Source organism: Sitodiplosis mosellana, unplaced genomic scaffold (genome assembly GCF_009176505.1).
Source record: "Sitodiplosis mosellana isolate CC-2019 unplaced genomic scaffold, AAFC_SMos_1.0 Smas_scaffold_61, whole genome shotgun sequence".
Classification (NCBI taxonomy): domain Eukaryota; kingdom Metazoa; phylum Arthropoda; class Insecta; order Diptera; family Cecidomyiidae; genus Sitodiplosis; species Sitodiplosis mosellana.
In genome coordinates, this window is record NW_022595303.1 from 715,423 (window position 1) to 728,362 (window position 12,940).

Genomic DNA, 12,940 nt, shown 5'->3' on the forward strand with positions numbered 1-12,940 from the left:
GAAATTTGGTGAATGTTTTTGTATCACAAATCCAAGTGTAATCATTCTAAATATAAAACGTCTGCTTATTTGCGCTTAAATCGACTTGCTGCCCATGGTCGTAATTGAAATTCCATTTAGAATCAACTCAACTCTACTCATTTTAACTAAATGAACTAGAGTACTTTTACTGTGGATAGTTTCAAAAATGATCAATCAAATTGAATTTCATTTCATTTACTGAGAATCGTTGGATGTAACATGAATCGATTTCAGTTTGCCTGAAAAGATTGAAAACGACAATATTTGAAGTTATCAAAAATGTTGAACCAAAATTTTGGTTGGAAGCTTTATTTTCCTTCCAAAACGAAATAAAAAGACACCATTTTTAATGCAGACCAATACAAATATAGAGAATATTTATTAGATTTTCAAAAACTGGTTACATTTATTTTTTTTTTGTTAACAAACATACATAAAATCTAAAAAAATTGAACAATTGGGCAGAATCAAAAGAGAGCTCGATGTGGGTTAGGTGACGTTTATTTGATTGAAGAAGAGATTTGTTTTGAGGTTATGTGCTTGAACGTCAACTCAAAAGCTTAAACACTTCTGTTGGCTATCAAAGTAGAAGATAGCCAGATTGAAATGGAAGTTAAACATGGATTGATTTGGCCATGAGTTAGCAGTTAGCAGCAGCTTTTTCAAATTTATGTATTTCGATTCAGCAAATTGTTTCTGTTTTCCGATTAGTTCATGTGGGTGATTAATTTGGAAATCAGATCAAAGCCGAAAATATGGGAAGTAATGATAGAAGAAAATATTGCGACTTTTAGAACCAATGCTGATGAACAGCAGCAGCAAAACTATCAAATTAGCAGAGTGAGTTGCTATGGTTGGGATCAACTTCTGAAAGAGTGAAAGGGATTATGAAGTTTAGGTGTTTTTTGTTTATAAAAAATAACTATTCTGCGAATTCAAACCCAAAACATGGTTTTGTGTCATTAAAAAGATTGATGGTCAACGGTTCATAGATCGGGTCATTACAGAAATAGAAGACAAATGGGAAAGAGGAAAGATTAAAAGGGAAAGGGAACCGAAACAGCAACACAGAATATTTTCGCCAAAATTTCTCCCCGTCAAATATTGTTGTTGTTGCATTTTTACATCACAATCGAATCTTCGATCATTTTGACACTTCTTTGCATCAATTGCGCCACGACAATACATTCTACAGATAAAATTTTAAAACTTTTTTTTTCTTTCAAAAATATGAGCCATGTAATGTGAAGTTTTTCCTCTCTCTCCAACCAATGAATCCGATAAAAAAAGGAAGTGCAACTTTGAGTTAAAATGTTTAGTGATTAAATAGATAAACTGTGTGTGATACGGTGAGCAAATGTCATTTGAGTGGTCAGTTCATGAATGGTAATTGTCCATTTACAAAGCTTTGACACTTTTGCCGGCAAAAAGTCCTTTGAAATGGTCTCCAAAGCTGCGAACAGAAAGAAAATTGGAAAAGTTTAGAAGCAAAATCAAATATTTGAAATCAAAATATAGTCAGGAATAAAGTCTTAATGAAAAAAAATTGACTAAAATAAAATTTTAATCGAAAATCAACTAAAATCGATATTATAACTTGACGAAAATGTCTTTTAATCATTTTTTTTAGCCTTTTCTTACCTTTTTGGTTTGATTGAATCGTCCTTCTTGATGATGTGAAAAGCGATTGCACCGAGAGCGGCCAATTGAATCAATTGCCAAGCAAGATCGGATGAAACAAGGGATGGTTTTTCAACTGCTGCCATTACATCTTCAGGTACAGTGAATATTTGTCTTGAGAGGCGATTCACAGCATTACGTTCATCGCGTCGAATGTCTGAAAGTCGTTCTTTGCGCAAGACACGGATTTCACGTCTTTCAGCATCAGTTCGGGTTTCTAGTAGAGTGTCTCGTCGTTGGTTTTCCGTGCGACGCTCTGCTTCTGAGCGAGAGTTTGCTCGGGCTTCGCGTCTTTCAGCATCAGTTCGGGTTTCTCGTAGAGTGTCTCGTCGTTGGTTTTCCATGCGACGTTCTGCTTCAGAGCGAGAGTTTGCTCGGGCTTCACGTCTTTCAGCATCAGTTCGGGTTTCTCGTGGAGTGTCTCGTCGTTGGTTTTCCATGCGACGCTCTGCTTCTGAGCGAGAGTTTGCTCGAACTTCGCGTCTTTCAGCATCAACTCGGGTGTCTCTTCGAGCATCTCTCCGTTCGTTTTTCATTCGGCGTTCGGCCTCGAACCTGTTATCGACACGTCGTTCATTGCTTCTTCGGGATGATTCGCGGTCCATTCGTTCTTCTCGGCGAATTTCCCTTAGGTCTTGGCGTTCCTCACGCATATTACGTTCATTTCGGTTGTCTCGAACTTCTCGTCGTCTTTCACCATCCATTCGTTCATTTCGTCGTTCGTTCTCTGTGCGTCTTTCAGCCTCCAATCGGTTGTCATTCAAACGAATTTCACGTGTTTGCATTCGTCGTACGTTTTCATCAACTCGATTTTCTCGACGGGACAAACGTTCTTCGGCATCTCGTCGTTCATTAGCGAAACGAGCGCCTTCTTCAATCCGTTCAGTTCTTGATTCATGGCGGACAAGTCGACTTTCATCTTCCGAACGTCTTCGTTCACCATCTAAACGTCGGTCATTTTCCATTCGCCCACTTCGGCGAGTATCATCACGCTCAGACAATCGACGACGTGCTGCATCGATTTCTCTGCGAATAGTGCGCTCTTCATCGGTTTTGAATCGTCTTTGGCTACGCACGCGTGCATCATCACTACGTCTTGATACATCACGCTCTTCGCGATCGACTCTTCGTCGGCTGACAAACCCATCGCGTTCAGATCGTTCATCTGAGGAAAAAAATTGGACAAATCAGTCAAAATGAATGCAAAGCCATTCAAAAATGATGAAAATTCACACAAAACCAGAGAGAATCCCAGTAAATTTTAAACTTATCAATATTCCAATTTTTTTTCTTCAAAATTACAAAAAAAAACATCAAATTTAAATAAAAATCGTACGAAAAAGGCCCAAACGCCAATTTGTCTTATTTTAATAAGTAAAAAGTAGTCAAACCTCGTCGATTCAAGTGGTTGCGTCGTTCATCCTCGCGTTCGAAACGTCGTCTTGACTCGTCCCCACGTCGAGCATCATCATAACGTCTCAATGCATCGACTCTTCGTCGACCAACGAACTCATCCCGTTCAGATCGTTCATCTAAGGAAGAATGGATTTTAGATTCGAAAAGAAATCCAAAAATTTAGCTTTTTTTCTTATAGTCAGTTTTCTTGAAAAATAGGATACGAATTAAAGAATCAGAAAAATTGCATAAAAATTCATTCTGATTGAAGAATGATAATGATGAGTAATGGTAATAATGGAGAAAAAATGAAACAAAATCCAATTTAAATTGGAAAAATCGTTCAAAGTGAGTGCAAAGTTATTCAAAGGTCAAAACTGATGAAAATTCACACAAAACCAGAGAGAATTACAGTAAAAATATAAATTACCAATCAAACTTTCACTTTTTTTTTCGAAATAACAGAAAAAACATCAAATTAAAAAAAAAATCGCACAAAAAAAGCTCAAAAGCCAATTTGTCTTATTTCAATGAGTAAAAAGTAGTCAAACCTCGTCGGTTTAAGTCGTTGCGTCGTTCATCCTCGCGTTCGAAACGTCGTCTTGACTCGTCCGCGCGCCGAACATCAAATTCACGGTGTAATTCATCGCGTTCTTCGCGTGCAACTCGTTGTCGGAAATCAACACGTTCGTCTGTACAAAAGGGAAATTTTAGGATTTTTTCTTTAGTTTTTTTGTTACCTAATATTCAAAGTCGAAGTTTTCATTCTGAGTTTTAAAAATGTTTTAAACATATTTTGATATTTTTCACAGTTTTTCCCTTTTTCCACCCTATTTTTCGCAAATTTTCAAACAAATTGGCAATAAAACAGATGTAAAAAGGTGAAATTTAGTAACATTTTAAACATTATGCGTTGTTTGAACTTTAACAGTGTGAACATTTTACACGCAGAAAAAAATACTCAAATGACTTTCAAGTCAAAACGACAAGACTTGAAAAGCGTCAAATTGACAGTCTTACTTTGCCGTTTTTCTTCATTTCTCTAGAGAATGAGCTGCAACACAAATGGTGTGTAATTGTAATTGTAGTTACATACCTCTGCGTTCAATATCCCGGAATCGTCGTGAAATCTCCTTGTCGTTGTGGTTGTCAATGCGCCTTAAGTTGCTTGAGTCGTCACAAAAGCCGCCGTTCAATCGGTCAACATCAGTACCGCAATCCGAACGAATCAGATCCAAGCCACTGAATGCAAGCAGTAGAAGAGGGAAAATGTATGTTTGCCAAAATACCATTATCGAGAGATTCCGTAGAAAAATGCCGTAAAAACCAGTGTTTTTCTCAGCAGCACAAAATAAAGACACGCTTTATTTTGCCTTCGATTTAACACAACGCAAACGTTTGTTAAAACTTGCCAATAGTTTTGGACTATTTTATGGATTCGGTTCAGAAAAAATCTGTTTAACACTTGAAATTGTCACTGGGAGTGATTTGAGCGGTTTGAAAGCAAATCAAAACTGTGCTGGTTCCATGGATTTGTCGATGCTTTTATACGATTTTCTCACCAGAAATGTCTATGCGACAAATTGAAACGGATAAGAATCGTTCAATTTCACACTTAATTTCCCTGCGAGTGGTTTGCACACTTTGTGGCGCTAATTCCATTGCAGCGGTGTCACATGTGCCGTCTAATCAATCCAATGAATGTAATAGATGCGTGCGACTGAAATTAGGTTTACTCTTATCATCCACCGCACACTGGTTACACATAGAAGACAGGAACCGGCCATGCATCATTCAAGCAAATAGGATTTAAAATTGATTTTCAATCATTTCCATTGTCTCTTTTTTATGGCCACAAAAATAATGGAAATTGTGACGCAGTTCCTGTTATCAGCTTTTTTTAGCCAAAACACTTTCATTGTCAAGGAACATGTGCGAACAATGACGTCAGTTCATTCATAAATTTGGTCAAAAAAAAACACTCCTGGCCACGCGTATGGCTTTTTTTGTACGGTGACAACTTCTGTATGCTTCACTAAAGCATTGCTTCAGATTTTTCAAATGAATGAATTTATCATCTTGTTTTACACTTCAGTGGAATTGCGTCAAACAAAATGCACTACGTCGTAGAAAATCGAAGATGATGACGAGAAAGAAATAAAGTTCAAGTTTAAAGTCAAGCTCAGGAATGCAGAATACACGCAGGAGAACCATATTTTTGTCTATCTTTTACGGTTTTAAAGTTTTGCGAATTATTCTTTCTATGTTCTACAGAGATTTTCAGTGAATTGTAACCCTTTTCGGACGAAATGAATTTGAAGTGAAGCAAAATATTGATGTTCTTCAAACAAAAGCCGATTTTCTTCAACTTTTGTTAAGGAAAACCACTTTTCGAATGGACATAGACATATTTTGGCTCAGAAAAACCTTGTTTGGAAGTTGAATTTTCCATGAAATACAAATTTTTTTGACGAAAAAAGTGTTTAACCTTAACCAAACCAGGTAATTTGAATCAAATGTACTCAATTGATGAAAATATGGCATTAAGTGCAAAACATATTTACACTTTGCTAGGATTAGCATTGCAATTAAATCATTATGATGATTATAATGTAGCCATTGACTGCCAGTCAACAGCTTAGTTTCAACTTTATTCTTTAATATAAATCTCTATTCGCTGGTGCATGTCTATTGTAACTCAATCAAAGGGTTTTCCAATCTCTATTTCAACGAATAAATTGTTCAATTTCACTTGGATTGTAGGAGCACGTGACTCAATTCAATAGCAAGCAAATCGCAACACCGGCAAATATTCATGCATCCGCCGGATGTCATCCAATTTACTTGATAAGCTTTTCCTCAAGGTTGAACAGTGAACACTGTATGAGGTCTAACTGAAGGGAGAGTAAATGGAAAGAACAAAGGCGAAGAAAATAATGTGATTCATTCTTGCAGAATGCATTTTCCAAGGTCAAAAAATGTAATTTTTCTTTTTGTGGACGGCAAATAAAATGAATTGTATGGTTCTATTCAAGGTCACACCTTGTCTCTATTCAAGGTGAAACAATGTAACATAAACTCATAGCTTCCTACTCAAAATGTGTACGAAATCTCAAGAATATTCATTTTGTTGAACGGAATTGCTTTAATCATTAATAAAATCGTGCTGCCTTACAAAAGAGGGCGAAAAGAGGGAATTGAAAAAAAAAATAAGAAAAAAAACACATTACCATTGCTTGTGGACGTCCATTTTCAATTTTTATTTGTTTCATATTCAATGAACATATGAGGCTGTGAGAATGAAAATGGCAATACAGGAATAAACATTCTGAAACGCATCAAGAAAAAAAATTCGTAAAAATGAATCATGAGTTCTGAATATGCAAAAAAGAGACATGAATTTACATGGGCAGCATAGGAGGTTCATGGTTCACTTTTGCGTATTCAGAACTTATGATTCACTTTTGCGAATTTTTTTTTCTTGATGCGATTCAGAATGTTTATTCCTGTATTGCCATTTTCATTCTCACAGCCTCATATAAATTTGATTGTATTAAAATATACATCAATTTCACTTGACTCCAATGTTGACATTGATTCGTAAATAATTCTCAGTTCAACTTCAATCAGTCACTTGCAGACTAGCTGCGTGACAATACCTGTCGGTAATAGGATTGAAACATTTTTTGTTGAAATCACAAGGTTGCTGCAACAGCAATATACCACAGGCGATCCGGTGGAACCGATTGTAATGTGTTGAAAAATACATTGTAACACAGGATTTTACTATCGATACCACAAGGTGTCGCTAGTGGTGTATGCTCTTGCAGCAACGGTGTGGTTGGAATTTAATAAAATTTGGATGCAAAATGTGTAAAATATTATACTTCTACAGCTATCACGGTCATTTTTGAATACAATTAAATACATTCTAAAAGTTTATATTTTATGTGTCGATAATAAGATTATTCAAATAGTAAATTATATTAACCCTCTAATGCATACAACCGCCTCTAGACGGGCAACATTTGAACGCCTGTAGAACGTAAACCGTACATCGGATCACATTGCTTCGAAGAGAATTTTTATTCGTCAATGTTCTCTCTTTATTTTTGTTTTTGGCAATATTTGTCTATGTAGTGTGATTGTAAAGTTATAAACAAAAATGTGTGCAAAAACAAAAATTTGACTAAATAAATTATTCGAACTCGAAATTAGACACATTTTTGACACTTTTAAACAATGGATTTGATTGTTCTCTGATTTATGTCAATCGCATTTTCTGACTAAACCATGAGGAATCCAGGATTATGAATATTTTTTTAATTATCTATGGCCAAAAATCAACCAAGTACCAGTACTCCCAGCCCTGGGAAAAATTAATGCATTAGAGGGTTAAGTATTATTATCGATAATAATATTTCGTGTAGATATCCAGCTCCAAAAATGCCATGGCTATCATAAAATAGAAGAAATGTGTAAAGTTTCAGTACAAATGGTGTTGATGTTAGTTCAATAGAGAATTAGTCAATTTTCCGTTGTTTCTTCGAAAGCATTTTCAGAGCCATCTTGTATTGCTTGGGACAGCGCACAGATACTGGAATACATTGCTTGCGAGATGGATCGGACACAAGGTCAAGAGCATACAATTCAGATGGATGCATACCTAAAACAGAAAGAAACGTCAAGTGCTTCAATTGAAAAATGATAAAACATCTCTTACATTTGATTTCATTGGTGGACACAAAATCTTCATCCACGATCCATTCATTCACGGTCATTTTATTCTCTCCACTCGAATATTCCACCAGTCGATGCCAGGATAAGTCGTTTTCCTTTTTAACGGATGGAGAAAGAACAAGAATAGAAATGAAAATTCACAAAGAAATTCAATAAACGTCTATAGACATAACTGATCCATTGAGAATAAAAACATCGTATATGAAAACTCTATGTAGAAAAAACGCAGTCTTTCGCTTTGTTCGGCAGATTTTCAATACACCGTTTTTATTCTCTGCAGATCAACTATGATTTTGGCCGCTCACCAAATTTGTGCGATTGAGGAAAAGTAAAATCTCGTTCACTAGAATAATTACCAGCATTTTGTCGCCTTTAATTGCACATTTTTCCACCGATGGCCGAATCGTGACCGCGTCAACGCCAAATGTTTTTCCAAGCATTACAACGTAAAGCGCAACAAATAACAATGTTATAATCAAACGAATATGCATTTTGAGTCGACTGTAGGATAATGCTTCGATTTTGGATTCAATTCTTCGAATGAGAAAAATCAGAAAAATTCAAGTTTCAATATCAAAATCAAAAATGAATGACAAATTTGAATAATAGTTGAATTCACACTTAAGTTTGAATTGACTGAATTTTATTGATCCTAAAGCGATTTCATTTGATTCTTTGGTTAAATTCTCTCTTTTCAACAGTGTTCTAAAGCAAGAATAATTCGTGAAGCCATGAAGAAGGATTCTTACTGTTATTCACTCACCCAAAAAAGAATTTTCACTCACCACAGAAAGAATTAGGTCATTAAAATATGCTTTTATGTTGACCGGTTTTTGTGTTTTCTAAAGAATATTGATTTTTTCACACTAAAGCGATGCAGAACAACTTGAATTAATTGATTTGATGTGAAGACAGTATTGGTTTTCTTCGACTTCGAAGAGTTTTCTTCTATTTTTTTCAAGTTCACTCGTTAAATTATGATTATTTACGGCTATTGGGTCTAGTTCTACTTGGAATGATTTGATTTGAATTCCACTCTTCGAAGTCATTGATTGTCTAAACTTGCTGTTAAAATTTCAAATTAAGCTGAGGCTCCTCAAACGCAGCAGAAAAGCAATTCGGAGTTATTCAAACGAAAGACGGTATGAAACTGCACGAATCGATTGAATTTTTGAGTGCATTTATAGTCTCGATTCAATAGGCAAATGAAGCACGTGTGACTCTTGTTATGATATAGGTCATATGTGAAATTCTCACGTGGTGCTTTACTCTTCTTTGAATGAAGCTCTTTTTAGAGAAGAATCATACTTTTTCCAATAATTTCTATTTGATAGGTTTCCGTGTTCTCTTGGAAGAATTCACCGTTGTAATTTTTCATTCAAAATAATAAAAAATCATACGACTAGTCCTTGAGTATGACACGTGCATTGCTGGAGAAGAATTTCCACTGCAGAAATCAATGTCACGTTTTAATATATTGATAATGATTCGGGACACGCATAAAGTGGATAATTCCTTTGTCCGCACATACGAAAGCATGGACAAGTTGCAGCGATTAACATTATTCCCAAGTTCAATGAAATGGATATCGATTCAAAATACAAAGAAACTTTTCTTAAGTGCAAAAATATTGAGTACTAGTTAGCCGTCGGTTTTGATACATTTAAGAAACAATGGAATATCAGCTTCATAGAAATATTTAACCAAGCCCATTGTGAATCCATTCGCGTTTCAAATTCAATTGGTTTCCCTGGTTGCATGCTTTCCTGAAACGTCGTCAACAGTGTCTCACTAATCCAGCATATTCTTTTGGTTTTGTTTAAGACTTTTCTTCTGCTTTGCAATATCAAAATATTTGATAACTGTCATTTAATGCCATACTGAACAAAGTCAAGAAGAAAAATCACATCGAAACATCGCCGGATGAAATTTTACAAATTTTCGATTGATTTAGATAAAGGAGAGAGCAATGATCTCGTAGGTGTACCTAGGTCGCTACTACAATATAACAGACCAGACGCTGAAAAGCATTTTTTAAACGTTTCTTGTTGTTGTTGTTGTTGTTGTTTTTTGATTGATTGAACTGTGCAACGGTGTCTACCCTAGAAAGATTCATTCGGTGGAAATGATTTACATTTCAATTAGATTACAAATAGCCGCTGATTCGAGTTCAAGACAGAAATGATAACATGCATACGTTATTATCATTTTTGCACGATGAAACCGAACGACCGACCGTTTGCGTGACTCTTTGTCAGAAGCGATAACACAGATAGAATGCAATTTGGTGAAACTATGAATAAAAACAAATACAAAATTAAAAACAATCCGAATTGACAGCTAATGGGTATTACTAGTCTGGCAATACCAGATGTTGATAGAGCGAATTATGTATATATATACTAGATTATGACCGTGAAAAAAATAATGATGAAATTCGATTAGTGCAAACAATTCTCATTTATGATTTGAGTTTCGATTCAGATTTATCTCAATACATATTTGGACTTCGTCGAAATTGAATCGTTATTAGATTGGATCGCCACAATTGTAGTGTGAATGTAGTGTGATTTTTGTTGCAATTGATTGATCGTCGATTTGTTTAAACGTTTTTGCACAAAACTTAACAAGCAAAGATTCTTTTCATTTTTCTTTGTTCGTGTTTGAAGAAACGAAGATGAACACATTATTTGTGATCGTCTTGCTTGTTGCCGCATTCACTAAACCAGAAGTGGCTGGAAAATCAATGATTTCCAAAGGTAATTCAATTCTTTCAAATTCAGTTTTTCACTTTAATTTTCTACGATTGTGATTATGATTTGTTTTACTTTTGTTTTTACATTATAATTGTTCGATGTCAGTAGATGATGATCGAGATAAGGGGTAAGTCATACTCTTGAAATTGTAATTCGAAGCAATTTCATCATTTTCAGCAATTTTTTTTCTAGATTCCAAATATCAAAAAATAAAATGAATGTGCTTCTAAACGCTATCGGAGAGAGTAAGTTTTTTTATGCAATTCTATCCATGAGAATAAAAGCTCAATGCCGCAACCGTGGAAACGTGTTTTCGCACAGACGCAACATGCCCTAAGATACGACTTTTAATTTTTGCTCTATAAATTCCACAATTTAGATGATGTATCAAAAGTGCGATCTTTGATCAGCGAAGGAATGAATATGAACTTTCAATTTGATGGGAAAACTGCAATTAATATACCCGCTCAACAATTGGATCGTTCATTTTTGCTAATTTATTTCCATAATCCAGACGATTTGTTAGAAGTGTATTCTTCAAAGAGAAAAGGAAAGAGTGTGAGAATTCAATTTGATAAGGGAGAAACTCCAGTGCATATAGCCGCTAAACTTGGTAACGAATTCCCATGAAACAGGTCATTCAATTTGTACAACATTTCTTCTCTTGGTTAGGCTTTCTATATATAATAAAGTTGTTGCTTGATTATGGTGGTGTAAATGTGAACATTTTAGACAGCAACAGTTCCACACCGCTTCATGAAGCAGCCGAGTATGGTAATTGAACTTTTTCTTCAAGTCACAACCAATCGTATAACTTTGATCCAATTACAATTCAGAATCGTGGAGTATTGCTGAAACGCTTATTTATCGTGGTGCCAAAATCAATGCAAAGGATGTGCAAGCAAGGACGCCACTACACTATGCAATTTCTGGTGGTAATTTTGATCCAGGACGAATAGAGTTCATTGAATTCCTTATTGGACATGGCGCTGATATTGGGGCTAAGGACTCCGATGGATTGACGCCTCTTCATATCGCAGTTCAGAAAGGTAAATGAATATTTACTTCAAATTAAAAACGGTCTTGTGATTTAGGTACTCCATTTGTAATTCAGGATGTATGGATATCGCTCAGCGTCTCATTGAACTCGGAGCTGACGCCATTGCCAGGGATAATAAAGGACGTACACCATATAACTATGCAGGATTAATTGGTAACTTAACCTAAGAGCACTGCCTATTTTCACTTTGGTTTCGTGAATTCAGGAACATTTTCTATATATTCCCGGCGACTAGCGATTGCGTCGTGAATTTAGGACAATGTTTCAAAATTCCCGAAGCTTACGTGAAAATAGAAAATGCATGAATTCTTATCTCAAATCAAAAATAGTCATTGAATTTTTAATCGTTGTCGCTTTGTATATCAGGTTATGCAGATGATCTAAGATTGAACCTTGAGGCTAATGAGAAATTCCAAAGTATAACTTGTGTTATTGAAATAATGCTAATCATTCTACTTTAATCAAATACTTAACATTTTCATACGAACATATTTTTAATACAATTTTTTTGTTAATTTTTTAGAACATATATGGTTTTTTGTATTGTGTATTGTGACCGTAATTCTATTGTTCTTCATATGTCAAATATTTGCCTCAATTCAGTTTCACAATCGACTGCGTAAAGGAGATTCGATCGGTCATGGCCATTTTAGTGATGTGTATAAGGGAGAACTTTGGCCATTAAATCCATTGTTCCGAGCGAAAAGAGTTGCAATAAAATCGGTCAAGAGCTGCAACGAAACTGACTCAAAACTAACGGTATGTTTCGTTTAGTATTCGCTTATTGACTTTCATATCTGTCGTTCGTTTATTGATGACAAAGCTTTGATATTCTGTTTAATAGGGAACGACTGAACTATTGAAGGAAATAAATATTGTAAAACGTTTGCCCAAACATCCTAATGTGGTTCGTTTTATTGGGGCAGTCACTAAGAACCCTCTCGAAGGTAAATTTGAACACATATGAAACTCCAAACCATTGAAGCAATTAAATCTTTGATTTTCATCAGGCGAAATAAAGATCGTTTACGAGTTTTGCCCATACGGTGATCTCAAAAGTTTTTTGAAGAAAAATAGACAATCTGCGGTCGATCAGAAGCAGACAACATCGAGCCAATGTGGGTCAAAGGCTAATGCAACAGGAGTCTATGGAGCTAAAGCTGAACGAATTGATGAAGAAGGTAGGCTTTGTAAACAACATTATTGGTAAATCATGTGAATTTTTTCTAAAATTGTTTTCTTTTCTCGCTAAAAAAGGTTCACCTCTAACACCCACCTATCCATTTAC

General features: G+C 35.3%; 3 protein-coding genes across 3 annotated transcripts in view; 2 read left to right on the forward strand and 1 right to left on the reverse strand.

The window, feature by feature from the left end:
* Window positions 1-364: 364 nt before the first annotated feature.
* Window positions 365-4,617, reverse strand: LOC129570561 (trichohyalin-like). The gene is made up of 5 exons (XM_055450220.1): window positions 4,193-4,617; window positions 3,648-3,788; window positions 3,093-3,233; window positions 1,663-2,866; window positions 365-1,474 (listed from the first exon to the last, which is right to left on the reverse strand). The coding sequence occupies exons 1-5, from the start codon at window positions 4,386-4,388 to the stop codon at window positions 1,420-1,422; spliced, it is 1,737 nt and encodes a 578-aa protein (XP_055306195.1). The 5' UTR covers window positions 4,389-4,617; the 3' UTR covers window positions 365-1,419.
* A 5,712-nt stretch (window positions 4,618-10,329) lies between these two features.
* On the forward strand, window positions 10,330-12,833 carry LOC129570539 (alpha-latrocrustotoxin-Lt1a-like). Its single transcript, XM_055450190.1, has 9 exons — window positions 10,330-10,595; window positions 10,701-10,719; window positions 10,785-10,837; window positions 10,972-11,205; window positions 11,265-11,366; window positions 11,429-11,641; window positions 11,707-12,411; window positions 12,497-12,599; window positions 12,663-12,833. Exons 1-7 carry the CDS (start codon window positions 10,514-10,516, stop codon window positions 11,817-11,819), a joined length of 816 nt encoding a protein of 271 aa, XP_055306165.1. The 5' UTR covers window positions 10,330-10,513; the 3' UTR covers window positions 11,820-12,411; window positions 12,497-12,599; window positions 12,663-12,833.
* LOC129570531 (integrin-linked protein kinase-like) overlaps window positions 12,055-12,940 on the forward strand; it is a 4,023-nt gene continuing 3,137 nt past the window's right edge. The window contains exons 1-4 of the mRNA XM_055450181.1: window positions 12,055-12,069; window positions 12,256-12,411; window positions 12,497-12,599; window positions 12,663-12,833. Of these exons, the coding sequence (XP_055306156.1) occupies window positions 12,055-12,069; window positions 12,256-12,411; window positions 12,497-12,599; window positions 12,663-12,833 (445 nt within the window). The remainder of the gene's footprint in view (window positions 12,070-12,255; window positions 12,412-12,496; window positions 12,600-12,662; window positions 12,834-12,940) is intronic.

Coding starts and splice junctions, on each gene's coding strand:
- LOC129570561 (XM_055450220.1), bottom strand. CDS start 4,388: ATGGTATTTTGGCAAACATACATTTTCCCTCTTCTACTGCTTGCATTC. Junction 3,789..4,192: donor CCGGGATATTGAACGCAGAG/GTATGTAACTAC, acceptor CCTTTTGTACAG/ACGAACGTGTTGATTTCCGA. Junction 3,234..3,647: donor CAACGACTTAAACCGACGAG/GTTTGACTACTT, acceptor ATTCTTCCTTAG/ATGAACGATCTGAACGGGAT.
- LOC129570539 (XM_055450190.1), top strand. CDS start 10,514: ATGAACACATTATTTGTGATCGTCTTGCTTGTTGCCGCATTCACTAAA. Junction 10,838..10,971: donor TCTAAACGCTATCGGAGAGA/GTAAGTTTTTTT, acceptor TCCACAATTTAG/ATGATGTATCAAAAGTGCGA. Junction 11,642..11,706: donor TCATATCGCAGTTCAGAAAG/GTAAATGAATAT, acceptor TTTGTAATTCAG/GATGTATGGATATCGCTCAG.